General features: G+C 43.8%; 1 protein-coding gene across 3 annotated transcripts; it reads left to right on the plus strand.

The window, feature by feature from the left end:
• The first annotated feature begins 3,265 nt into the window (after positions 1-3,265).
• LOC110501678 (serine/threonine-protein kinase LATS2) lies at positions 3,266-22,255 on the plus strand. Of its 3 annotated transcripts, none has more exons than XM_021579405.3 (10): positions 3,277-3,649; positions 3,746-3,958; positions 8,444-9,121; positions 13,634-13,766; positions 15,399-16,933; positions 17,302-17,544; positions 17,682-18,021; positions 18,129-18,311; positions 18,417-18,523; positions 18,648-22,255. In XM_021579405.3, the coding sequence occupies exons 3-10, from the start codon at positions 8,768-8,770 to the stop codon at positions 19,176-19,178; spliced, it is 3,426 nt and encodes a 1,141-aa protein (XP_021435080.2). In that variant the 5' UTR covers positions 3,277-3,649; positions 3,746-3,958; positions 8,444-8,767; the 3' UTR covers positions 19,179-22,255. The 3 variants fall into 3 exon arrangements, with proteins under 3 accessions (XP_021435079.2, XP_021435080.2, XP_021435081.2); XM_021579406.3 differs by having other exon boundaries at positions 3,405-3,649; positions 3,778-3,958; XM_021579404.3 differs by lacking the exon at positions 3,746-3,958 and having other exon boundaries at positions 3,266-3,649.
• Positions 22,256-25,718: the final 3,463 nt, after the last annotated feature.

Genomic DNA, 25,718 nt, shown 5'->3' on the forward strand with positions numbered 1-25,718 from the left:
TGTTAATAGTGCTGACGGATGTCAGTCTGCAAGGACAGTCTGTGTATGGTCTTTGGTTCTGTTGATTGAGAGGTGCTGGGAATTTAATGATGCAGTTTAGGTGCCTCTTTGTAGAATCTAAGAGTTAAATACTTTTCCACTTGTCTCTAACATGTAGGCTCAGCATTCCCGAACAGTCCCATTACATCAGAATGTTGAACAAACTTAACTTAAATGTACTTTACGTGTGTCTAAAGTAATCTGATACAAAATCCAGAGGGAAGTGTTATAAACCCGACCTTCAGTACGCTGGTCTGTATATCGGTTGAATTTTTAATACCGATGCAATTCGCATGTGACAAACGTTTGGACAATATAGTGGCGAACACTTACCGCAGATTGCGAAGAAACGTGCTTCGGACTCCTACATTTGGTTACAGTAGGCTATTGTTTACATATTGTGCATCACATGCAATGCGTCAGAGACAATTTTTTTTTTTTTTAAGTCGCGTCAACAACACTACTGTGGATACCCGACCACCACCTCTCCGACTCCCAAAATACAATAAAACGGATGCGCGCACATACACCACCTCATTGCGGAGTCCTACTAGGAAGACTAACTACATTTACGTTCAAGAGGACTGCCATGGGCATGATGCTGCCCATTTGCCTATAAAGTACCTATTTTGTTTGAATATAGAAGGTGACGTGTAGGAACTTGAATATTTGAGTGACATTTCTGCTGTGTGCATCCTTGGGATGATGCGGCGCACTCTATGCTGATAAATCTATTCTTTGCCATGTTACAGCCCTATTCGGACGGGTATTACTAGAGACGTTGGTTTTGTAATTATCCAAGCATGTGCATTATTCCAGAGAACGATTCACACAGGATTAGTTTTTCCAAATTGTCCCCTGTAATTCTTAATTTTTTCCAAAACCAGTAGGTTTTTATTGGAGGCGAGAATGTCAACATGATAGATATGCGACACGTGATTGGCTGTCAAATGTATAGGTCTCCCCATAAATCTACTTGGATGAAGTGTGATCATAATCATTATTTTAGCGATCCATCCATGGTAGACGTCCTTACTAATGCCCCACATCTAGCTGATTTGAGATGCTGGACCGTATTTGCACTTGACTATTTATGGATGAGAGTGAAGTTGCCATTTCCAAAAAAGTTTAATGGGGATGCTGCTTTGCGATCTATTGCCTAGGACAGGGCTCTCCAACCCTGTTCGTGGAGAGCTACCATTCTGTAGGTTTTCACCCCAACCATAATCTAGCGCATCCGATTCAATACTTAGCTGGTTGATGAACTGAATCAGGTTAGTTACAACTGGGATTGGAGACTTTGGGGTTGGTGGCTCTCCAGGAACAGGTTTGGAGAGCCCTGTCCATGGACATCAATAGCCACGCAGGGTTGTATTAAATGAGCGATATACAATACTTTGTATTGCACATTTAGGCCTAATTAAACTGATGCATTTGGCGATGTTCAACTTCAATTCGCTGGCTAAACTATTCTTCATAGTGCCATACTCTAAGCCTAATATAAACTTTATTCTACTTTTGAATTTACAAGGCATTGCTAAATATAGCCTGCGCGCACGGTTCTGACCGTTTCTGTCTGCCCCGATTCTCTCCCTCGCCTGCGCCTCTTTCTCTTCACTATGAACAACGCCAGTGTTTGTTCTTCTGTCTGTTGCATGTTGAATAGTTTACCTACTAATTGATATCCCCTACTATAATGAACATGCGCAAGCCAAGAAATTGCGAAATACAGCATTGCGATAGCCTAAATAGTTGGATTACGGATCTGACGGTTTGCCTATTGGCCGAGATGTCTGGCTGTGCACCTCCACCATTCGCTCTCAAGCTAGCTCGCTCTTTCTTTCTTTTCTGTGAAAGATGCGAGAGTTTGTTCTCGAAATAGACTACGGAAAATAGTTTCCCCCGTTGCAAAAATACTGAATCTTGAGTCGATTTCGAAGCTTGATACTCAAATAGGAGTCGACTCCCTACCTAGGTGTCAGATACATGCTATAGCACATCATGCCTTCATCTCATTGCTTAAATGCACATTTCATTGTTTTGCCTACTTTGTGTATTATAATATGTGCTTTTCGTCACGATGACGGGATACTATATAATGTTGTTGGGTCTGTAACCATGTTTGCCAGTGACAGTCTCTTCCCATTCAAATATTATTTTTTTAAACAAAGTTCAGTAACAGACCCATGGATGCACACAGCATATGCATGTATTTAATTCATTTGCTATTCATGCATTAAAGCTCTGACACACTGGTAGGATTGTCAAACGTTTGTCTGCGGACAGTATTTAGCACCTCAGAATGGTGTCAGCAATCTCTTTTTTTGTGTTCACACAGCAAAGACCTTGAAAGTTGTCAGCCACTCAATCATATTAAAATACTCCAAACCAGAAGTTGGCGATGCGTATCCGTGCATATTGCTTATGGTCTAGCTATCTGCGCTAATGTTGCTAATTTGTAGAAAGCCCTTGTTGATACTAGCTAGATGACGAAAACACATATTTCCCTCTCCATAATCCCATAGCCAAATTGTTTTGCTAGTTAACCTTGGTATATTCACCAGCTAGCACAACGAGCTAGCTAGCTAAGGACACTGGACTAACTAACTCTGCAGTTACCTAATCAATTGTGATTGAATTATGTCAATACTAGTTAGTGGTTAGCTATCTTGGAGGAAGTATTTAGTGTTGTGTGCATTTAGTTAGCTAGCTAGCTACGCTACATTCCCATAGCCTACATTGCATATGAAGTGTGACTGGCTCGTCCATGGATGTAAGGAGAAAATGCCCTATTTCACCCCCTTTTTTTGGCTCGCACACATGGAGGTTCACGGCATTTACTTGGCTCAAAGTGAAGTTGTTGGCCACTGACAAGCCTATCTATTCTACAAGTACAATCATTAGACCGGGTCGGCATGCAGCAGGTACAGCTTTTCTTCTGTAAACATAAAGAACGACATCCTACTGTTATGTGTACCGATCGGCAGTGAGATTCTCGGTATTTCATTCTTTACAATTCATTTCAAAAGATGAATTTGTTGCGCTACTCTTGATTTATTATTTACCTGTGCAATGTCCTTGTGTATGAAAAGCATGTAAGACCCATAGCCTGCCCTATTCCATGATGCAAATGATTATCAGCCTCCTTTTGATGTCAAGGGTTATTTGTTGTGTTCATTATTTGCCTATGAATATAAACCAAATATTAATATCTTGAGTGTGGTTCATATTATTCTTGTACAGAACACATTTAGTTGGTTTTGCTAAATGCAAGAATACATTTCCAAGTTGCATTTAGCTATATAATAATACATGTAGGAAGCACCGCCTATAATATGTGTGGCGCTGACGTGCATTTGTCCCTCACGTGACTCCAGGAATGTTAACAATGCAGTAAGTGTCGTCCAATTTTGTACTGAATTCTAATTCTGCCTGGAGTTGGGAGAAAATGGAGTCTCTTCATGATATTTACTCGGGCCTACCGTTAAGAGGAAGTTCGATAAATTATCGTTTGTGTTGTGCAACAAATGATTGGATTTAAAGTTTCCCGAAAAGTGTATTTGGTTGGATTCTTTATCGGATTAAATCTGAATGATACATCTATCTCATGGTAAGTTAACAACTTCATATTTTGGGAAAGCTTAACTATTTTGATGAAGACACAGAAATAAGTTATTATTAGTACTGCATTTTATTTAAATTGAAGATAAAGCCTCGGATTTCTTCCAACGCGACCAGCTTTCGGCCAGAGAAAGACTGCTGGGACTGAAATTCTCCCTTCATTGGAATGTCGGGCTGCTCCAGGCTGTGGAGTTGCGTTGCTTCCAGCGCTAAATTGAGAAGGCCCCACGTTCTTTCACTCTCGAAATGTTAAACTAATCACAACCTCGACAAGAAAACCCACGAAGTGATCAATATGGTAAGAATATTGAAACAACCATTTTTTACTTTTCACTGTGATGGACGGGGTTCATAGTGGCGATTTTAGCATGTAAATCTTGGTGGGACAAACTCGACCAATTCTTTTTTTAGATGTATGCCAGCAAAGCCACTACACAACATTTTATAATGCCTATGTGGTCTAAAAAGTAAGGGAAATACAACCAGGAGGATCCACTTTTATAGACAATATACCGACGCGCAGACAACGCATTGCGCAAACAAAACAACCCTCGCAATATCAGCTGGAATTACATGGGTCTATTACTGAATTTATTGTTAAAAAAATATATATTTGAATGGCAAGAGACTGTCACTGGCAAACATGGTTACAGACCCAACAACATTATATAGTATCCCGTCATCGTGAAGAAAAACACATCAGCTTATTATAATACACAAAGTAAGCAAAACAATGAAATCATTCCGACATTGCCAAAAATGATGAATAAGATACTAATGAGACCTATATAAGCAATAAAACAATTGAATGTACAAACTATCGCATAATGGAAGGATGAGCATATAAGAGGCAAGCCATAATTTCGATTAAGACAATGAGCAAGTAGTCATAACTATTTGTTCAGCACTTTTGAAATGTACAGCGTCAGAATTCAGAATATGGGCCATTATTACAATATGCTCCCAGTACACCAAGTCAGAACCATAGGACAAATAAGCAGACAAGGAAAGCTCTTACAATATTCAATGATGACATTTCTCTACAACAGGCAATAGGCTACATGTGCACCACCAAGTCAGAACAGTAGGCTTAGTACTGAGGGGTAGAAGGACCAAATAATTAGGGTGAGACACATTGGCTACTAGCAGCTTACTACACATCATACACTTAAGACAACGTTATTAGCTACTGACATACACTATATATACAAAAGTATGTGGATTTAAATCAAGTTTAAATATACAGTGCCTTGCGAAAGTATTTGGCCCCCTTGAACTTTGCGACCTTTTGGCAAAAGGTCGCAAAGTTCAAGGGGGCCGAATACTTTCGCAAGGCACTGTATATTTTTTTTAACTAGGCAAGTCAGTTAAGAACAAATTCTTATTTACAATGACGGCCTACCAAAAGGCAAAAGGCCTCCTGCGGGGACGGGGGCTGGGATTAAAAATTCATATAAAAATAGGACAAAACACACATCACGACAAGAGAGACAACACTACATAAAGAGAGACCTAGACAACAACAGAGAAAGGCGTAAACACTTGACAACACAGCATGGTAGCAACATTCTGAATTCTGTCGCTGTACAACATGATAGCAGCATAAAACATGGTACAGGCATTATTGGGCACAGACAACCGCACAAAGGTTAAGAAGGTAGAGGCAACAATACCCCTTCAAATGACTGGATTTGGTTATTTCAGCCACACCCGTTGCTGACAAGTGTATAAAATCGAGCACACAGCCATGCAATCTCCATAGACAAGCATTGTCAGTAGAGTGGCCTTATTGAAGAGCTCTGTGACTTTCAATGTGCCACCGTCATAGGATGTCACCTTTCCAACAAGTCTAGAGCTGGCCCGGTCAACTGTAAGGGCTGTTATTGTGAAGTGGAATTGTCTAGGAGCAACAGCCGTGAAATGGTAGTCCACACAAGCTCACAAAATGGGACCGGTTTGGTGGATGCCAGGAGAACGCTACCTTCCCGACTGCATAGTGCTAACTGTAAAGTTTGGTGGAGGAAAAATAATGGTCTGTGGCTGTTTTTTCATGGTTCAGGCTAGGCCCCTTAGTTTCAGTGTAGGGAAATCTTAATGCTATAGCATACAATGACATACTACAGGATTCTGTGCCTCTAACTTTGTGGCAACAGTTTAGGGAAGGCCCTTTCCTGTTTCAGCATGACAATGCCCCTATGCACAAAGCAATGTCCATACAGAAATGGTTTGTCGAGATCGGTGCGGAATAACTTGACTGACCTACACAGAGCCCAGACCTCAACCCAATCGAACACCTTTAGGATGAATTGGATCGCCGAATGCGAGCCAGGCCTAATCGCCCAACATCCATGCCCGACCTCACTAATGCTCTTGTGGCTGAATAGAAGCAAGTCCCCGCAGCAATGTTCCATCATCATCTAGTGGAAAGCCTTCACAGAATAATATAAGCTGTTATAGCAGCAAAGAGGGACCAACTACATTGCTCTTGATTTTGGAATGAGATGTTTGACGAGGTGTCCACATACTTTTGGTCAGGTAGTGGATCTTCCTGGCATATTACATTTATGCAGCAGTATACAAGACATATTTTTGGACTCACCATTGCTGTGATCACTTGAACGTGGCGGTCCTTCTTGTGGGCAAACTTTGTCATCAAAGTCTGGCAATCTCTCGATTTATGGTGCTTTCAAGACAACTGGTAACTCAGAGTCATGATGTCAGTGATCTTAAGGTCGGAGCTCTAGAAAGAGGCCAGAGTTCCAAGTTCCCAGTTGTCTTGAACACACCAATGTAATTCAACCTGTTTTGGCCCATGGTGTTGCTTGTGAATGTTCATCCTTTTAAACTGGGAAAGGAGATCCTTTCAGACCGATGTTTTAAATCCATAAATCCAGACTTGGACCACACACCCTCTCCACCTAATAGCAGGCAGGGGAAGCAAAATAGTGATTGCTTCTCAACTCTTGCAGTTAGCCATCGATTCCTTCCAAACCACTCATTGTTGAATATGCGATTTCAGACTTGTTGAGCAATGTTTTGTCCAATGGCCCAATGAGCACCGATAGGTTTAATCTATAATTTCTCTTCATATGACAAGGATTGAAATGGATTTGCCAGGAGATTGTCATAATTCATGAGGATGACTGCTTCCTAGCTAAGATTGTGAAAGTATGATGTTGACATGATCAGTCCAATCAAAGCTACGGTAGATATAACGTGATTTGAAGCCATTTTATCTGTGGCCAATGACCTTGAGTGTTCTTGGACAGGCACTTCTCATGTAAATCTATGGCAGCACCCAAGGGGGCCTGAACTGTCCCTGTAGATTTGGTGGTGACATAGTGTCCCCATGAGTGACACAACACTGAGCCAATCACGGCGCAACTGGAGTCGATTACCAACGCCTACACTCTGTATTTCCGCTGCCTGTCCCTCCACCACAGAAAGCACTGAGCTAGGCTGAAACACCTGCATTTTGGAGCTGCCTTACTCAAGAAAGAGACCATGTTTGTATGCAGGTTTTTTAAATCAAGGAATTTTGGGGGGGGACATTGTTTTCAAACTGAGATGTGACACGAATTAATGCTTGTTATTTTGGTCAAAAAAGGGCGTTTTTTTGCTAAAATGGCCGGGCTCACTTCCTCCTTGCTGTTAGATTCATTATAAGTGTGCATGATGTTCTGTTGGGTCAAATGCAGTCAACAGATTGTTCCAAACAAGCACTATGCTGTGTTCCACTTTGCATCTTAATAAAAATCATTCCAGTTCTTTTACATATTTTGCATGTCAAATCTCAATATTTGAGAGAGAGAAAAAAATCACAATTAGATATTTTGCCGAGATCAAACAGGTTGATAAGATAATTACTTTATTATCCTGTGGGAAAATGTTGGTTGTGGCTCAGTCATAAAAACACACAATCAAGCATAGAAAATGACATTATACACATAGAAAAGCAATCACTGATTCATCTGTACACTATACACATGAGTACACTCTGTCAACTGCAGGCCAGCCCACTGTTCCTACTAGTGGGTTTAAAACATGTAGGAGACCCTGTCTCTACTCTCCTCTCTGTTGTTTTTCAGTGGAAATCTATTTTTCTGTTGTTTATTTTGGTCCGATCTGCCCCGTGATGCAATGGTATGAGTTTTCTTGTCGTCACTTGTGGAATGGAATGCTATGGGTCAGATGTGGCACGCAAAGCAAGAATGGGAGCTGAGGTTAAATATTCTGGAGATTGCGATGGTGCTTGGCACTACCATTCTAAATATGTGTTTGTTTAGAAAAACTACACTCACAGTGAGTGCTGTGTTTGTGTCAGAAAATGCCTCAAACACTCTAAGCTAACCACCTATATTTTAATAATTGTCATAATTGAACATGCCTAAGTTACACAGGTCCAATACATTAATAAAATGTTATACACGATCATACATCAATAATAGGGTTTTACACCACAAAAGCTATGTTACACAATTACACCGCAATAATACATTGTTGTTGCTATGTGACTATTCCACGTGTGCACAGATAAATATGCTTCCTTCACACCTATTATGCCCCAGAGAGTAGCACTGCCACAATAGAATGTAGACGATGTTCTTGGAGATACAACTGCAAAGGGGTGTTAATATTGGATCACACAGGAGAAGTTCACACACAGTTGATGAGATGTGTGTAACTAATGTAACCCTAGGCCACCATGACCACAACACACATCTTGACCTTACCCATACAGAGACATTTTAGTAACTTTTTCTGCTCTGGTCTTGCTCCACAGGTACAGAAGGGAGCCAGAGTGGTTTGGGCCAAGGGCATCCTTGTGACCCCTCATATGACTTGGAATAGGAATGAGTGTGATCCCTAAAACACACAACATGGAACGCCAGTTGGAATCCTATCAGTAGGAGCCCAACACAGAGATAAACAAAAACCTTGACCAAGAGAAAGAGAGGAGGAAACATAATCTCTCCTACTGGAGGGCCTTATCTATTTAGGTCACAGAGTTCCAGAGCAAGCTTACGAGTGTTGTGTCAGTGTGTCAGTTGTGGGTGTCTGTTTGGGTGTGAGTTCCCTAGGCTAGATACCAAAACAGGGGAGTGTCATGAGGCCCAAGACGTTCCCCGCTGCTCCGTATGTGGGCAACACGCGCCAGCGTCTCCAGGAGATCAAGGAGGGGCTGAAGCAGCCAGCCAAGCTGGTGAGCCAGGCCCTCCATGGGGGCAGCTCCTGGGGTGAGGGGGGCCGCGGGACCGAAAGCAAGAGCAAAGACCCCGGGAGTCGCCAGCAGCAGCTCCGGCCCCCTCAGAAGTTCAACAACTACCAGAACGCTTTGAGAGAGATCCGCAGGTCCCTCATGCCCTTTGCCAATGAGTCTGGCCCCTCTGGCTCCGCCCACCCTGCTGGAGACGTCAACCGACAGATGCTGCAGGAGTTGGTCAATGCTGGCTGTGACCAGGTGAGGACTGGAGAGTGAGTGAGTGTCTGTGCGCTTTCAAGTGGGAGAATCTGCTCTTGTCTGTATCAATGTCTCAGCTTAAATGCTGGTTCTATAATCATGTCTTCTAAGTACCTAACATAACTCACAAATGTGGATGTTGAAAGCGCCATTCAATGTCATAATATCCAGAGTACAGTACAATGGTTACATAATGTGGAACGCAGAAATGTTAAAATATCAGTTGGTTTCTTCATCTTCTTTTGGAACAAGTGAATGTCTTGTCCACTCCAGAGAGAGATAGAAGAGGAGAACGAAGGTTTCTGCAGGAAATTGTCTGCTCACCTTTCGCCTAAAGAAATAAAGCCTACTATATTTCAGATATGGATAGCCTTATTACAGGGATGCAATTTCTCGGAGTATTTCTAAGTAATAAGGGTCAGGCTGTTCGGCAGAGTTCAGTCTCTTTAAACACCAATAACTGGCCGAAGATCAGGGCATTTTAAAGGGCTCTGTGTGTTCCAAGCACTTGGACTGGCCAGATACCAGTTACTATAATCAGACTCAATACTGTGGTTGAAGTGTTCAGGACAGGCCTGAGGACAGGCCCTGTGATGGCAGCACTCTCATTTTAAAGAATGCTTAACTCAAGTCTGTGCTAGGGAAAAAACGCTCCTCAGACCTCGGCACAGTAGAATTAGAGATAGTGGGGCGAGAGGGAGGGAAGAAAGACAAGCCAGATAGATGCAACTCTTTTCCTGCCTACTGACTTTGACTGTCTGTCGTCTGGCTTTCACCATCATAGTGATGGATTGTAGATATGGTGTCTCAGTGAGCGAAGCTGCGGTCGCCTGGCACTGTGTTTGTCCTAGGACGGCCTCTTCAAGTTAACCCAGTCGGGGAACGGGTCCAGTAAAGACATTAACAACAACATTACGACCATTTAGCAACTTCATCAGTCCTCCGCCCTTTACATAAATGCTTTTAGTTTTCTGGACCAGCCACCAGGTGTGTCGTATGATGGACGGTCCTGGTCTTTTTAGGCGACTATAACCTAGGGGCCACTGAACAGACCATTGAGTGTGGGCCCGGGCCTGTATTTTCCTACACATTCCACAGCCATAATGGCCACTGTAGTGAGTGGCCTCTCTAGTCTCAACCCCCCTCCATCCCCAAGGGCCCTCTGGCCTTATTCTTATCAGCAGCCTCTCCTCCTCCAGCCACAAATTACACAGCGTTGTGGCAAGTTACATAATCACAGTAAAAGAGGAAATGTTTTGGTGGGGAGCGAGGAGGGGCCACTGGGAGGGGTGGAGTGTGAAGGAGCTCTTTTCCTCTCCTCCACCTTCCTTCATGTGTACGGCGGCTGCACTATTACTGTACGAGGGGCGGGCCAGGCGGAGTGGAGGGGAGACAGGAATCTTATGCACACTAAGCATATTAAACCTCTGACATATGAAATGATGTGGTCGCTGCCTTTATGTAATGATGAGGTTAACAGGATGTGACAGAGGCCTTGTGTGTGTGTGTGTTTGGGATAACTCCCTGGCTTGTTGCTGTAACCATTATAACAAGGGTGCAAATGTGGCTGAGGATATTTTAGGCACATGAGTCTAGTAGACAAACAGAGGGAGAAGATGAGAGTATGTGAGAGGGAGGGAAAGCAATGGGAGGAAAAGACACCCAAAAATACAGATTTCCAAATAGCTGGAATTCTTTACTTCCTGGCCTGTGGAAATGAGTGTTTATTTTCGTTTTCCTGTGCCTGTACGCTAGTATGTGTGTGTGTTATGCGTGAGGGAAAGGGAGGGAAAGAGTGTTATTTGGTTCAGTGATATGGGCAGGCCCACTCTGATGTACACACACATTGTGTAGAATATCTGTGGCTCCGTTGTTTCCTGGTTCTGAGAGCTGATTGTGCTCTGTCGCTATGCAGCCCTGTTTTTAAACCCTTAAAGTTTCCTCCCTGCAAATGGAAGCACCCAGTCTGTGTCAGAACCTGTGGACACACAATGGCTGCATTAGTCTCTTTAAACGAGTTTAAAGTCCACTTCAGTCCTTAAAATGTGTTTAGCCCTAGTTAGGGTTGTTGCGGTGACTGCCATGACTGCAGTCAAATTCTAAGTGACCGTTGAGTCATCTGTAACCTCCTCTTATTCACTCTGTATATGCGTTAGTAGTACCCAACTCGCTAACGATCATCAGGTCGCAAATGGCCTGGTAATCAGGGCTCTATTGACCCTCTAACCACTCTGACATAAACGCAATCTAAAATTAAAACAATATCTGCTTTTAAAACTCACCTCACCGTGATGATCAATTTGAAGAAAGAAATTCAACAACGGGTTGAAACTGAGTGGAAAACATGGTTGTTGTGGATATTGCTTCAAAGTCTAATACAAAGAAATAGACAGCACTTTCTAAGGTAATGATTAATTCAAAACAACCATATGCATATTAGAACTTATGCATATTCATAGGCCCAAGCCGTAATGAGTTGAAGACACCCCCCCCCCCCCCCAAAAAAAAATACATAATTAAAATGGTTGTGCTGTTATACAATACATAGCCTTCTGAATATTACACAAAAATACTGATTTTAAGATATCTTTGGTATATAATTGGTCTATCCTAAATTGAGTTAGCCTACAGTTTGTAGTGAATTTGATTTTGAATAGCCTAGTAATAGGGCATTTTATTTATTTTCATAGTTAATAGGCTGACACATGACCTTATAGCTAGAGAATATCTCACTACTGTGCATTTCCATCTCCTCCCCTCTCTTCTTCATTCCTTTCTCCAGCGCACAGAGAGAGGGGGTGGCAACAGTTTCATGAAATGTTTAGATGTGAAAACATGTTACTATCCATGTTCCCAAACAGATTTCACTTGGTTTCCCAACTGAAGCACTGAGTAGCTGTAGAAACAGGGTGGGAACAGAGCCCATGGCATACAGTTTGGGCAGAATATCACCAGTTGCGCGTGGTGAAGTAACCGGTAACCGGAGTAGCCTAAACAAACCAGCGGAAAGTGGCCTTAATTTAACATTGTAAATCAAAACTAATTTTGACAAGACAAGATTAAATTTAGAATAGTCTGATGGGTTAAAATTAGCGATTTTCTAAAGTCCTCAATATCCTATAGTTTCATCATGCAGCCCATATATCTTTTGATTTCTAAGACATTTTAAGGTTTGTATCATTCTCAACTACAGTTGACAAATAAGTCTAAATCTAGTGAATAGGACCTGTTTGAAATGATTACCTTTACGCTCAACATAGCCACTTCATATGTGCACTCTCACTCCAGGAATTCGAAAAATATACTTTCTATTTTATTCAGCTGTTCAATTATATTCTTATTACTATAAAATAATATCAAATAATGGAACATGACTCATAAGCATATCTTGTCTGCTAAATTAACAAGCCTACAGCCTATGGCATGGCACATAGCCAGATAACATACAGTAGGCCAACTCACATTTTGGTCTTCTGAAATACATTTACTTCAAATAATAATGTTTCTTTAGACCTGCTGAAAATACATTCATTGGTGATGGTATATATGCAATTGATTTATAACTTTTCTTTCATGCAGACGTTCCAAAGGCGCACATCAGCAGCTTGTATGCGTGGAGGTCTGGAGATGCTAAACGTGTTTATGTTAATTAACGGTCAATTACCTTGAGACTGGCAGTCTTATGCATGACAATAACCGGCTGACAAAAATGAATGACCACCACAACCCTAGCCCTAGTTTATTTTCTGTCAAATGTAATATTCATATTCAACATCATCAAGATTAGTCTTGATTCTATGTTTTAAACAACAACCTCCAGTGGTTCTTTCAGGTGAGCAGTAGGAGTTGGTTGAAGTTCTCTAACTTACCAGCGGAGGCAGTGTGGGGCTGAATGCCTGTGTTGACTGAGGGCCACACTGAGGTATGGGTTGAATGTCTTTAGAGTGAGGTCATATGACATTAAGGGGTATTTCCTCATGTAGGTGTAGGTCGCCTAGTTAAAGAACGGTCACAGCTTGTGTCATGTTTATTTTCACGTCTCACTCACTGATGTTTAATGGCTGTTGTTGTTTGTACGCTGCCTATCAGCCAGTATGAAAATAGTAGGAAAACCTGCATGATCTTTATATAAATCCTAAAATATGTACTACAGTATGGTACAGGACTGTCACCGTAGAGGTCCTTGTCATAAAAATAGCGTGCTGTTGAAAGAATGTAAAAGGGAAGGTTCTCTGTTTTATGTTGTTGTGTGTGTGGCTCAGGAAGTGGCTGGTGCATGACCCCAGGAGAAGAGGATGCAGGTGCAAGGCCTGCTGAGGGGCTGTTTAAATCATCATGTCCTTCTGTGTGCATGGTTGACAATAGAATAGACAATGACAACAGAAGAGGCTATACACTATCTGGCACTAAAATAATGCAATCTGTTCCACAAAATGAGATGGATGAGTGTCATCAGTCACAGTCTCTCAATGATTTATCAGTGTCTTTTCAACACCGTTGTTTTGCCACCAGGAAATGGCGGTGCGGGCTCTGAAGCAGACGGGCAGCAGAAACATTGAGGCTGCTCTGGAGTACATCAGTAAGATGGGATACCTGGACCCCCGCAATGAACTCATCGTCCAGGTCATCAAACAGACCTCACCAGGTAATACAACTCATGCACATACAGTGCATGCAGTATTCAGACCCCTTTACTCGTTCCACATTTCATAAATGTACAGTCTTATTCTAAAAAGGATTAAATTGGTGACAAAGCTACAACAGGTTGATAGAAATGTTTGCAAATGTATTAAAAGTAAAAAACGGAAATATGACATTTACATAAGTTCTCAGACCCTTTACTCAGTACTTTGTTGAAACACCTTTGGCAGCGATTACAGCCATGAGCCTTCTTGGGTATGACTCTGCAAGCTTGGCACACCTGTATTTGGGGAGTTTAACCCATTCATCTCTGCAGATATTCTCAAGATCTGTCTCCAGAGATGTTCGATCGGGTTCAAGTCCGGGCTCTGGCAGGGCTGCTCAAGGACATTCAGAGACTTGTCCCGAAGCCACTGCTGTGTTGTCTTGGCTGTGTGCTTAGGGTCGTTGTCCTGTTGGAAGGTGAACCTTCATCCCAGTAGGAGGACCTGAGCGCTCTGGAGCAGGTTTTCATCAAGGATCACTCTGTACTTTGCTCTGTTCATCTTTCCCTCGATCTTGACGAGTCTCCCAGTCCCTGCAGCTTAAAAACATCCCCACAGCATGATGCTGCCACCACCATGCTTCACCGTAGAGATGGTGCCAGGCTTCCTCCAGATGTGACGCTTGGCATTCAGGCCAAAGAGTTCAATCTTGGTTTAATCAGAGCAGAGAATCTTGTTTCTCATGGTCTGAGAGTCCTTTAGGTGCCTTTTTCAAACTCCAAGCAGGCTGTCATGTGCCTTTTACTGAGGAGTGGCTTTTGTTTGGCCACTACCATAAAGGCCTGATTGGTGGAGTGCTGCAGTGATGTTGGTCCTTCTGGAAGATTCTCTCATTTCCACAGAGGAACTCTGGATGTCTGTCGGAGTGACCATGGGGTTCTTGGTCATCTCTCTGACCAAGGCCCTTCTACCCGATTGCTCAGTTTGGCGGGGCGCCCAGCACTTGGAAGAGTCTTGGTGGTTCCAAACTTCTTCCATTTAAGAATGATGGAGGCCACTGTGTTCTTGGGGACCTTCAATGCTGCAGACATTTTTGGTACCCTACCCCATATCTTAAATAAAGGTAAAAATAAAAATCTGTGCCTCGACACAATCTTGTCTCGGAGCTCTACAGACAATTCCTTCGACCTCATGGCTTGGTATTTGCTCTGACATGCATTGTCAACTGTGGGACCTTATATAGACAGGTGTGTGCCTTTCCAAATCATGTCCAGTCAATTGTATTTACCACAAGTGGACTGCAGAAACATCTCAAGGATGATAAATGGAAACAGGATGCACCTGAGCTCATTTTCGAATCTCATAGCAATACTTATCTAAATAAGATATTTCCAGTTTTTATTTGTAATACATTTGCAAAAATGTCTAAAAACCTGATTTCACTTTGTCATTATGGGTTATTGTGTGTAGATTCATGAGGAAAATGTTTTATTTAATCCATTTTAGAATAAGGCTGTAATGTAGCAAAATGTGGGAAAAGTGAAGGGGTCTGAATAGTATCCGAATGCACGGTACATTCTAAATATATGCACATAAAGTTTGAAATGCAGTAAGGATATGAACTCACTCCCCACTATGATTTCTGCCCACAGGCAAAGGGGGCATTCCAAACTCAATGGACCACAGACCACCATTGGAGGGAACAAGTGAGGGCGCCATGCCTCCCTACCACCAGATGGGGGCGCCAATGTATGAGGGTGCTGGTTATGGGCCAGAGGGCGCCTACATGGGCACCCCTCCTGTCATGAACTACATGATGCCCCCCTCGGTCGCGGTACAGGGCCCTGCCATAGGTAACCCCATGGGACGCCCTCTCAGCATGGGAGCCTACACTCCAGCCATGGCAGCCTACCCTCCAGCCAATCCAGGGAACCCCATGTATACCCCAGGCACCACGCAGAATGCCTATCCAGGCAGTATGGAGCAGGCCATGATGGGCTACAGCGTCCCCAGCCAGCCCCTGCAGCTCCAGCCCCAGGCACCAGGAGGCCCTGTCCCAGGACCCCACTACGACTATGGCCACGTCCGGCCTCACATGTTGGAGCCCTCAAGCTACGGCGTGCAGAGGAGTGCCTCCTTCCAGAACAAGATGCCGCCGCTGGCACCCGACAACTACGTCAACATGCAGGGGAAAGGGGTCATGGGTCAGAATGGGGGAGGGTACCCTCCTAACATGTACATACCGCCCCACCCCCAGCAGTCCAGCCCAACCTCACACCAGGTCCACATGATGTCCCGCTCACCCGGTGGAGCCGCCGCTGCCCTGGGGCCAGATTTCTCTGACCTGCTCACACCCTCTAGAGCCAGCCTTAACCTGGACCTGTACGAGCAGCACCAGCACCACTGGGCCGGTCCCCAGGGGCCTGAGGGGGCCCCTTCAGCCAGGCAGCCCCAGCCTCAGGGGCCCTTCCGGGGAGAGGTGCGGGTCCCCAGTAGGACCAACTCCTTCAACAACCGGTCAGTGCCCCCAAACAACGTCCGACCCACCCTGGTCACCCCAGCTCCCGGCAAGCAGGACCCGTCCCTGGGACAACCCAACACCATCACAGCGGTGACTTCGCCCCCCATCCAGCAGCCAGTGAAGAGCATCCGAGTAATGAGGCCCGAGCCGAAGACTGCTGTGGGGCCATGTCACCCTGGCTGGTTGGCTGCTCAGGAAGCATCTGAGCCCCTCGCCTACATGCCTGAAGAGGCCTACTCTCTGGAGCATGCCCAGGAGACCCGCTGTCCACCACCTCCCTACCCCAAAACCCTGCACATGTCTGGGGCTGCTTCAGAGGCAGGGCCCCTGGAGGGACCAGGAGGATCTATGTGTGGAGCCCCAGACCTCAACAATCCTTCTAGGCCACATGGTGGTAGTGGAGGAGGAAAGGCAGAGGAGAGCCAGGTGAAAGAGAAGACCAAGGCTGGGAAAGGAGAGAAGGCAGTGAAAAACAAGAAGCAGATCCAGACATCGCCAGTGCCGGTGAGGAAGAATGGACGTGATCAGGAGAAGAGGGAGTCGCGCATTAAAAGCTACTCGCCCTTCGCCTTCAAGTTCTACATGGAGCAGCATGTGGAGAATGTGATGAAGACCCACCAGCAGAAACTGAACCGCAGGCTGCAGCTAGAGCAGGAGATGTCCAAGGTAAGACAGAGAGAGACGTTAAAGGTTTTGAGGACCTGTGTTGTCCTCAAGACCCTACACCTCGAAAACCCTACATGCCTAGAATGGGAGTCGATGAGTTCATGGCTTTATATGTAACAGCTTGTCCAAAACATTTAGAAAAACAATTACTCAGGGTTCAGTCCTTTTGATAGAATGTTATGAAATCATACAAACAAAAAAATGGCTTTTACTAGTCAAGTAATACATTAGATATTTTTTCCCCCTACATTCACAGTTGATTGAGACATTAGCAATATAAAATATAATATAATCGTAGTAAGGTATGTATACAGTATTTTACCAAGGCAACTCAACCTTTTTTATTCTTCCCCTCCCCCTTCCTCCAGGCTGGCCTATCAGAGGCGGAGCAGGAGCAGATGAGGAAGATGCTTAACCAGAAGGAGTCCAACTACAACCGGCTGCGCCGTGCCAAGATGGACAAGGCCATGTTTATCAAGATCAAGACGTTGGGGATCGGGGCCTTCGGTGAGGTGTGCCTGACCCGCAAGGTCGACACGGGAGCCCTGTACGCCATGAAGACGCTGCGCAAGAAGGACGTGCTCAACCGCAACCAGGTGGCCCACGTCAAGGTAAAGCTGAAGGCAAATTATCATGATGACGCGTTGCACCTGGTGATATTTCCATGTTATTGTGATGCCAAAAGCACATTTCAGCGTTTGGTGTGGAATGGACAATAAAGTTTTTTCTTATTCTTTCTAACCCTAAGGCTGAGCGTGACATCCTGGCGGAGGCAGACAACGAGTGGGTGGTGCGTCTGTACTACTCGTTCCAGGACCGAGACAGCCTCTACTTCGTCATGGACTACATCCCCGGAGGAGACATGATGAGCCTGCTGATCCGCATGGGCATCTTCCCTGAGCCGCTGGCATGCTTCTACGTGGCTGAGCTGACCCTGGCCATCGAGAGTGTCCACAAGATGGGCTTCATCCACCGCGACATCAAGCCGGACAACATCCTCATCGACCTGGACGGACACATCAAGTTGACCGACTTTGGCCTCTGCACTGGCTTCCGCTGGACGCACAACTCCAAGTACTATCAGAAAGGTGAGCAGGGGAAAGACAAAGGACACGTTCTTTCACTGCGTAGATGCTTTTGTATAGACGGCTTCCCCTTGATATGATCTATATGTAATATCCTCTCCTCTCTCCAGGGAGCCACATCAGACAGGACAGCATGGAGCCCAGTGACTTCTGGGACGACGTGTCCAACTGTCGTTGTGGCGACCGGCTGCAGACCCTAGAGCAGCGGGCGACACGGCAACACCAGCGCTGCCTGGCACACTCCCTGGTGGGCACGCCCAACTACATCGCCCCTGAGGTGTTGTTGCGCAAAGGTGAGGGCAAGACCGGGCATGGTGGAGTAGTTGTATGTTTGATATATGAAATAAAGAAGTGTATTATGATCTTGTTAGTGAGCAGTTGTGGTGTTGTCCTTGCAGGGTACACCCAGCTGTGTGACTGGTGGAGTGTGGGAGTGATCTTGTTTGAGATGCTGGTGGGACAGCCCCCCTTCCTGGCCCCGACACCCACCGAGACACAGATTAAGGTTAGTAGTCAGTCGACTCACGGCTCAGTAAAACTACTGAATGTGGAAATACCATATCACTCCTCAATTGCAGGTCTGAAACATACTGTATCCTCACGGTCTCCCCCTTTCCTTTCCTCTTCAGGTGATAAACTGGGAGAGCACGCTGCAGGTGCCCCCGCAGATCAAGCTCAGCCCCGAGGCTGTCGACATCATCGGCCGTCTCTGCTGCTCCCCAGAGGAACGTCTTGGGAGCAACGGCGCCGGCGAGATCAAAACTCATCCCTTCTTCGACCAGATGGACTTCTCCAGCAACCTGCGCACCCAGCCCGCCCCCTACCGGCCCAAGATTGCCCACCCCATGGACACTTCCAACTTCGACCCAGTGGAGGAGGAAGGGGGTCCCGGGGCGTGGAGTGATAGCGGAGACAGCACCCGGGCCTGGGAGACCCTCTGCACCCCACACGGGACACACCCGGAGCACGCCTTCTACGAGTTCACCTTCCGCAGGTTCTTTGATGACAACGGCTGCCCCTTCCGCTATCCCAAGCCCCCAGAGACCAGCCACAGCCAGGGGCCTCCCAGCCACAGCGGAGCCAGCAGCATGGGCCCTGAGGAGGAAGAGGATGAGGAGGAGGAAGAGCAGGGGGAGGGCTGTGAGCCTGTGTATGTGTAGAAGAGCCCAGACTGTTGGCTTTCTAAACCATGCCCCCCTCTCTCTTTCGCTCTCTCTCTCCAGCAAGTCAACACTCAGCACCTGGGACCCTGTCTGCCAACCTCCCATCTACCACTGTGAATGTATGTTCATGTGTGTGTGCGTGCCTCTGTATATGTGGTTTTGGGAGACTGAGAGCGAGTGAGATATTGAGAACAGGACGGCCTGACATCTGTTCAACAATTCAAGCACTACTGTGTGGAATCTACAGCGTGAGCAGAGACTACAGTAAGAACCCCTGATCTGGGACCAAGAAACAACTAACTGTACAAGGGCTAGGCATGGGATAATGATGCCAGAGGACTGTTATGAAAAAAGACTCATCAGAACAGGTAGTTCTTCTAAAAGGCTCCCACTGCACTGTGGAGGTTTACAAAAGTGTTCAGATAAGAGTTTGACGCTGGGACCGTGACCATGCGTGTTTCTAGTGGTCATAGTGCTCTATCCCATTCCTTCTGCCCTGGGTCTTACAGAGATCACTTCTTCCAGGTTGACCTTACCCCATGAAGTTAACACAAACACTTGCTGTTTCACGGGTTGCTTGTCTCTTCCTTTCTGAGACTTAGGGACTAGAACCAGTGTGTGCTTTGGAGACTGAGCTGGACGTTAGGTTGGACTGGACTGAATTAACTAGCGGGGAGAATCAAAACGCAACACTTCTCATACAGCTGTGACAAAATAAGCTACCAAAATACACATGCACACTTTGCAGGATGGTTGAACTACACAATCTAGGAGGGGGCAATGAGGTTGTCCTCTGCAGCTAACCACCTGAAGTCCTCTAAAACCACAGGGTTATCTTACACATGTCTATCAATGTTGTTTGGATGTTTTCCAAAGGTAGACGTTCTGACATGGCAGTCTAGAGATTCCCCCAAGGTTAACTAGCTGTGTGTCTCCTACCTTCAACTTCACACACATTTTTTTTTCTCCAAATAGGTGATGTGGGATGCCGCCATCTTGTGGTTAGAGAGCCACTATGTTGTTCCCTTACCACCCCTAAATGATTCTGTTTTTAGTGTCAGACCCAGGGGAATGGATGTGATGGGGAAATACTCGTAGGAACAACCACAAATTCCTTTGGTTGAAGTGCCAGCTGCCAGATACATGGGATGACATTGTTATTTGAGTCAATCAATTCCTTTCTCTGTATTATTATGATGACTATGTTTTATTGAGCTAGTTCTGAGGAAGGTGAACTACAAGTGTGAATCATTGCATTGTTGTGGATATGGATCTGGTGATTACATACATGTTTGGTAAGCAGTCACGCCTATCCATGTCTCAACACAACACATACAGTACACCTGCTCTAAGACTGTCATGTACTGTGACATTACTGATGCCGTGCTTTTTAGCCACATTGACATTTCAAAGTCCAACCTGCTAGTGCACCACTTCCACACGCGCAGTATTATAGAGTTAACACATCCAAGTGTCCACACAGTCTCCTCGGTCCGTATGGAGACATGGCAGAAACATGTGATAGTATGACTATGTGCAATACAGAAAATACAATACATCCTTTTGTAAACACTTACAATTATCCTTTTGATTTTTTAATACTGAAACACGCTATGTACAAATATATATTATATTGGTTGATATATTTTCCGTATAGTTACATGACCCAATGCTGCTTATTATTGTGATTAATATTATTATTTGCATTTTTATCATTATTTCATGTATACGTACTTCTTTCCTTTTTGTGTAAAAAAGAAACGTGTGGGTTTGATTGCCAGTGTGTTTGAGTTTGAAAGTGCTTTTTTCAATGAATGTTGGTGCATGTCTATCCACCACAAGATGATGTTGATGATCAGTGTTTGTGCAGAATAACGACAGCAGCGTTCCTGCTCTCTGCAACTGGGCTGGCCCTGTGTGTAGGAGAGTAGGGATGGAAGAGGGAGAGAGACAGACGGTGATAAAGAAAGATGTGTTTCAGAGACAAAAGGAAAGCTGGGCAGGATTGGTTATAAAGTGTCAAATATATGAATAAATAGCCTCCTTTGTATTACAAGCCCAAGTATGGTAAATGACAGACTATTATTGGTACATTTTAATGCATCCTAATGGCCACAGGTTAATTTGACCATTAATATTATGCTTGTGTTACAGAATTGTTGTTATGCAGTGGAGCACTGCTCAAAGCAGGGAATGCTTTATTTTCTCCAATATCTCCATATGCTTATTGACAATCAACCATTGACGCAGTCTTGTATGTCCAACTGAATAACAGTATTCCATATGTGATTGCATACTGACGGAAGGGTCAAGATGTTGCAAGTTCTGCCGTAAGTCAATTCCCAAACATTCTAAGTGCACCAATATGTATCTCAAAGATCGGATTTGTGACATAATATGAGGGAAATATTTTAAACAATGACAATTGTTTAAACGTGCCATAAATGTTTTTGCTCACTTGCATGACAAAATGAATTGAAATGGACATGTTTTTTTATAATATGGCTCATGTCTTCAGGATTGGGCATCAAATTCACTTAATTTGATCATCGTTGTCAGCGCGAGTGGGATTGCCAATCCACCAGGATGGACTACTCAGTGAAAAATAGCTTTAAAAAGAAACTGCTCACCGAGTCAGTTTTCTCGTGTGTATGAGTGTTTTTGTATTAGGTGTGCTGTGGATGATGTGTGGTTTCCTTGTATCTGAGTTTTGAAAGTGATGACTGACAATCTGTGACTGATTTGAGATCTTATGTAATGACTCATGATGGGATTTTTTCAAATCTATGTTCCTTTTTGTATTTTTACTCTCGGGAGTTTCTCATGTCTTTGATCCTCCTTAATGTATAGTACAATTTTGTTACTCTTGAATATATATTTATACAGATATACATATTTTTTTGTATCTATATTCTTTTTAATTTCCTCTGAGCTAATGTTCGAACCTCTTTGTCTACAGTATTATAGACAATATAATTTGGACAGTATATCACCTTTTTTACATATGTATGAATTTGAAAAAATGCTTTCACTGTCCTCACGTGTAAAATATATGCATAAATTTAAATTAACCAGCTTTGACTTGTGTTGTAATTCCAAAGCCTCAAACAATGTTATGTCTGGATGAATAATATGATTGACTCTTGTTGGCTTTGAATATTAGACTTAACCAATTTTAGCAGAACATTGTGAGAAAACTGTTGATGTGAGAAAGGTGAAAGATAGTGATCAATTCAGTTAATTTATTTGGACTTCTACAGGAACTTGTCTGGCATTGAAGAGTACTGAGTTTAGACAACATTAAATCATCATAATTTACAGACATGACAGATGACAACCACAAACACAGAGCTACAGTGCATTTGGAAAATATTCAGACCCTTAAACTTTTTCCAAATGTTGTTACGTTACAGCCTTATTCTAAAATGGATTTATGAAAAATGTCACACATTACCCCATGATGACAAAGCAAAAGCAGGTTGTAGAAATGTTTGCAAATGTATTAAAAAAATAAAATTTAAAAAAGATACCTTATTTACGGAAGTATTCAGACCTTTTGCTATGAGACTTGAAATTGAGCTCAGGTGCATCCTGTTTCCATTGATCATCCTTGAGATGTTTCTACAACTTGATTGGATCCACCTGTGGTAAATTCAATTGACAGGACATTTGGAAAGGCACACATGTCCATATAAGGTCCCACAGTTGACAATGCATGTCAAAAAAACCAAGCCACGAGCTCAAAATAATTGTTCCGTAGAGCTCCGAGACAGGATTGTGTCGAGGGACAGAAGGGTACCAAAATAATTCTGCAGCATTGAAGAATGGAAGAAGTTTGAAACCACCAATACTCTTCCTAGAGCTGGCTGCCCGGTCAAACAGAGCAGTTGGGGGAGAAGGGCCTTGGTCAGGGAGGTGACCAATAATCCAATGGTAACTCTGACAGAGTTCAGAAGCCACTCCTCAGTAAAAGGCAACAGCCCGCTTGGAGTTTGCCAAAAGGCACCTAAAGACTCAGATCATAAGAAACAAGATTCTCTGGTCTGATGAAACCAAGTTGAACTATTTGGCCTGAATGCCAAGTGTCACGTCTAGAGGAAACCTGGCACCATCCCTACGGTGAAGCATGGTGGTGGCAGCATCATGCTGTGGGGATGTTTTTCAGCAGCAGGGGCTGGGAGACTAGTCAGGTTTGAGGGGAAGATGAACAGACTAAAGTACAGAGAGATCCTTGATAAAAACCTGCTCCAGAGCGCTCATGACCTCGGACTGGGGCGAAGCTTTACCTTCCAACAGGGCAATGACCCTAAGCACACAGCCAAGACAATGCGCAAGTGACTTCGGGACAAGTCTCTGAATGTCCTTGAGCAGCCCTGCCAGAGCCCGGACTTGAATCCAATCTAACATCTCTGGAGAGACATGAAAATAGCTGTGCAGCAACGCTCCCCATTGAACCTGACAGAGCTTGAGAGCATCTTCAGAGAAGAATGGGAGGAACTCCCCAAATACAGGTGTGCCAAGCTTGTAGCTTCATACCCAAGAAGACTCGAGGCTGTAGTTGCTACCTTAGGTGCTTCAACAAAGTACTGAGTAAGGGTCTGAATACTTCTGAAATATCACATTTACATTTTATTTTTAATAAAACTGTTTTTGCTTTGTCATTATGGGGTATTGTGTGTAGCTTGAGGGGGGGGGGGGACTATTTAATCAATTTTACAATAAGGCTGTAACGCAACAATGTGGAGAAAGTGAAGGGGTCTGCATACTTTCTGAATGCACTGTAAATACAGTTGAAGTCGGAATTTTACATACACTTATGTTGGAGTCATTAAAACTCCTTTTTCAACCACTCCACAAATTTCTTATTAACAAACTATAGTTTTGGCAAGTCGGTTTGGGCTTCGACTTTATGCATGACACAAGTAATTTTTCCAACAATTGTTTACAGACAGATTATTTCACTTATAATTCACTGTATCACAATTCCAATGGGTCAGAAGTTTACATACACTAAGTTGACTGTGCCTTTAAACAGCTTGGAAAATTCCAGAAAATGATGTCATGGCTTTAGAAGCTTCTGATAGGCTAATTGACATAATTTGAGTCAGTTGGAGGTGTACCTGTGGATGTATTTCAAGGTCTACCTTCAAACTCAGTGCCTCTTTGCTTGACATCATAGGAAAATCAAAAGAAATGCTTGACCTCAGAAAAAAAATTGTAGACCTCCACAAGTCTGGTTCATCCTTGGGAGCAATTTCCAAATTCCTGAAGGTACCACGTTCATCTGTACAAACAATAGTACGCAAGTATAAACACCATGGGACCACGCAGCCTTCATACCGCTCAGGAAGGAGACGCGTTCTGTCTCCTAGAGATGAATGTACTTTGGTGTGAAAAGTGCAAATCAATCCCAGAACAACAGCAAATGACCTTGTGAAGATGCTGGAGGAAACGGGCACAAAAGTATCTATATCCACAGGAAAACGAGTCTTATATCGACATACTTGAAAGGCCGCTCATCAAGGAAGAAGCAACTGCTCCAAAACCGCCATAAACAAGCCAGACTACGGGTTGCAACTGCACATGGGGACAAAGATGGTACTTTTTGGAGAAATATCCTCTGGTCTGATGAAACATAAATAGAACTGTTTGGCCATAATGACCATCGTTATGTTTGGAGGAAACGGCGAGGCTTGCAACCCGAAGAACACCATCCTAACTGTGAGGCACAGGGGGTGGCAGCATTATGTTGTGGGGGTGCTTTGCTGCAGGAGGGATTGGTGCACTTCACAAAATAGATGGCATCATGAGGTAGGAAAATTGTGGATATATTGAAGCAACATCTCAAGACATCATTCAGGAAGTTAAAGCTTGGTCGCAAATGGGTCTTCCAAATGGATCATGACCCCAAGCATTCTTCCAAAATTGTGGCTAAATTGCTTAAGGACAACAAAGTCAAGATATTGGGAGTGACCATCACAAAGCCCTGACCTCAATCCTATAGAACATTTGTGGGCAGAACTGAAAAGGCGTGTGCGAGCAAGGAGGTCTACAGACCTGACTCAGTTACACCAGCTCTGTCAGGAGGAATGGGCCAAAATTCACCCAACTTATTGTGGGAAGCTTGTGGAAGGCTACCTGAAAAGTTTGACCCAAGTTAAACAATTTAAAGGCAATGCTACCAAATACTAATTTAGTGTATGTAAACTTCTGACCCACTGGGAATGTCATGAAAGATATAAAAGCTGAAATAAATCATTCTCTCAACTATTATTCTGTCATTTCAGATTCTTAAAATAATAGTGGTGATCCTAAAAGACCTTAGACAGGGAATTTTTACTAGGATTAAATGTCATGAATTGTAAATAACAGAGTTTAAATGTATTTGGCTAAGGTGTATGTAAACTTCCGACTTCAACTGTAACAGAAGCTATGGGTTTATATGTTATAGCACATGATAAATACAGTGCAAAGAATAGTTATTGCAAAATACATGATCATGATTAACACAGTGCAACGTCACAATGTCCACAGGAC

This window comes from Oncorhynchus mykiss, chromosome 22, assembly GCF_057628025.1.
Source record: "Oncorhynchus mykiss isolate SJ-2025 chromosome 22, ASM5762802v1, whole genome shotgun sequence".
In the NCBI taxonomy this organism is placed as follows: Eukaryota; Metazoa; Chordata; class Actinopteri; order Salmoniformes; family Salmonidae; genus Oncorhynchus; species Oncorhynchus mykiss.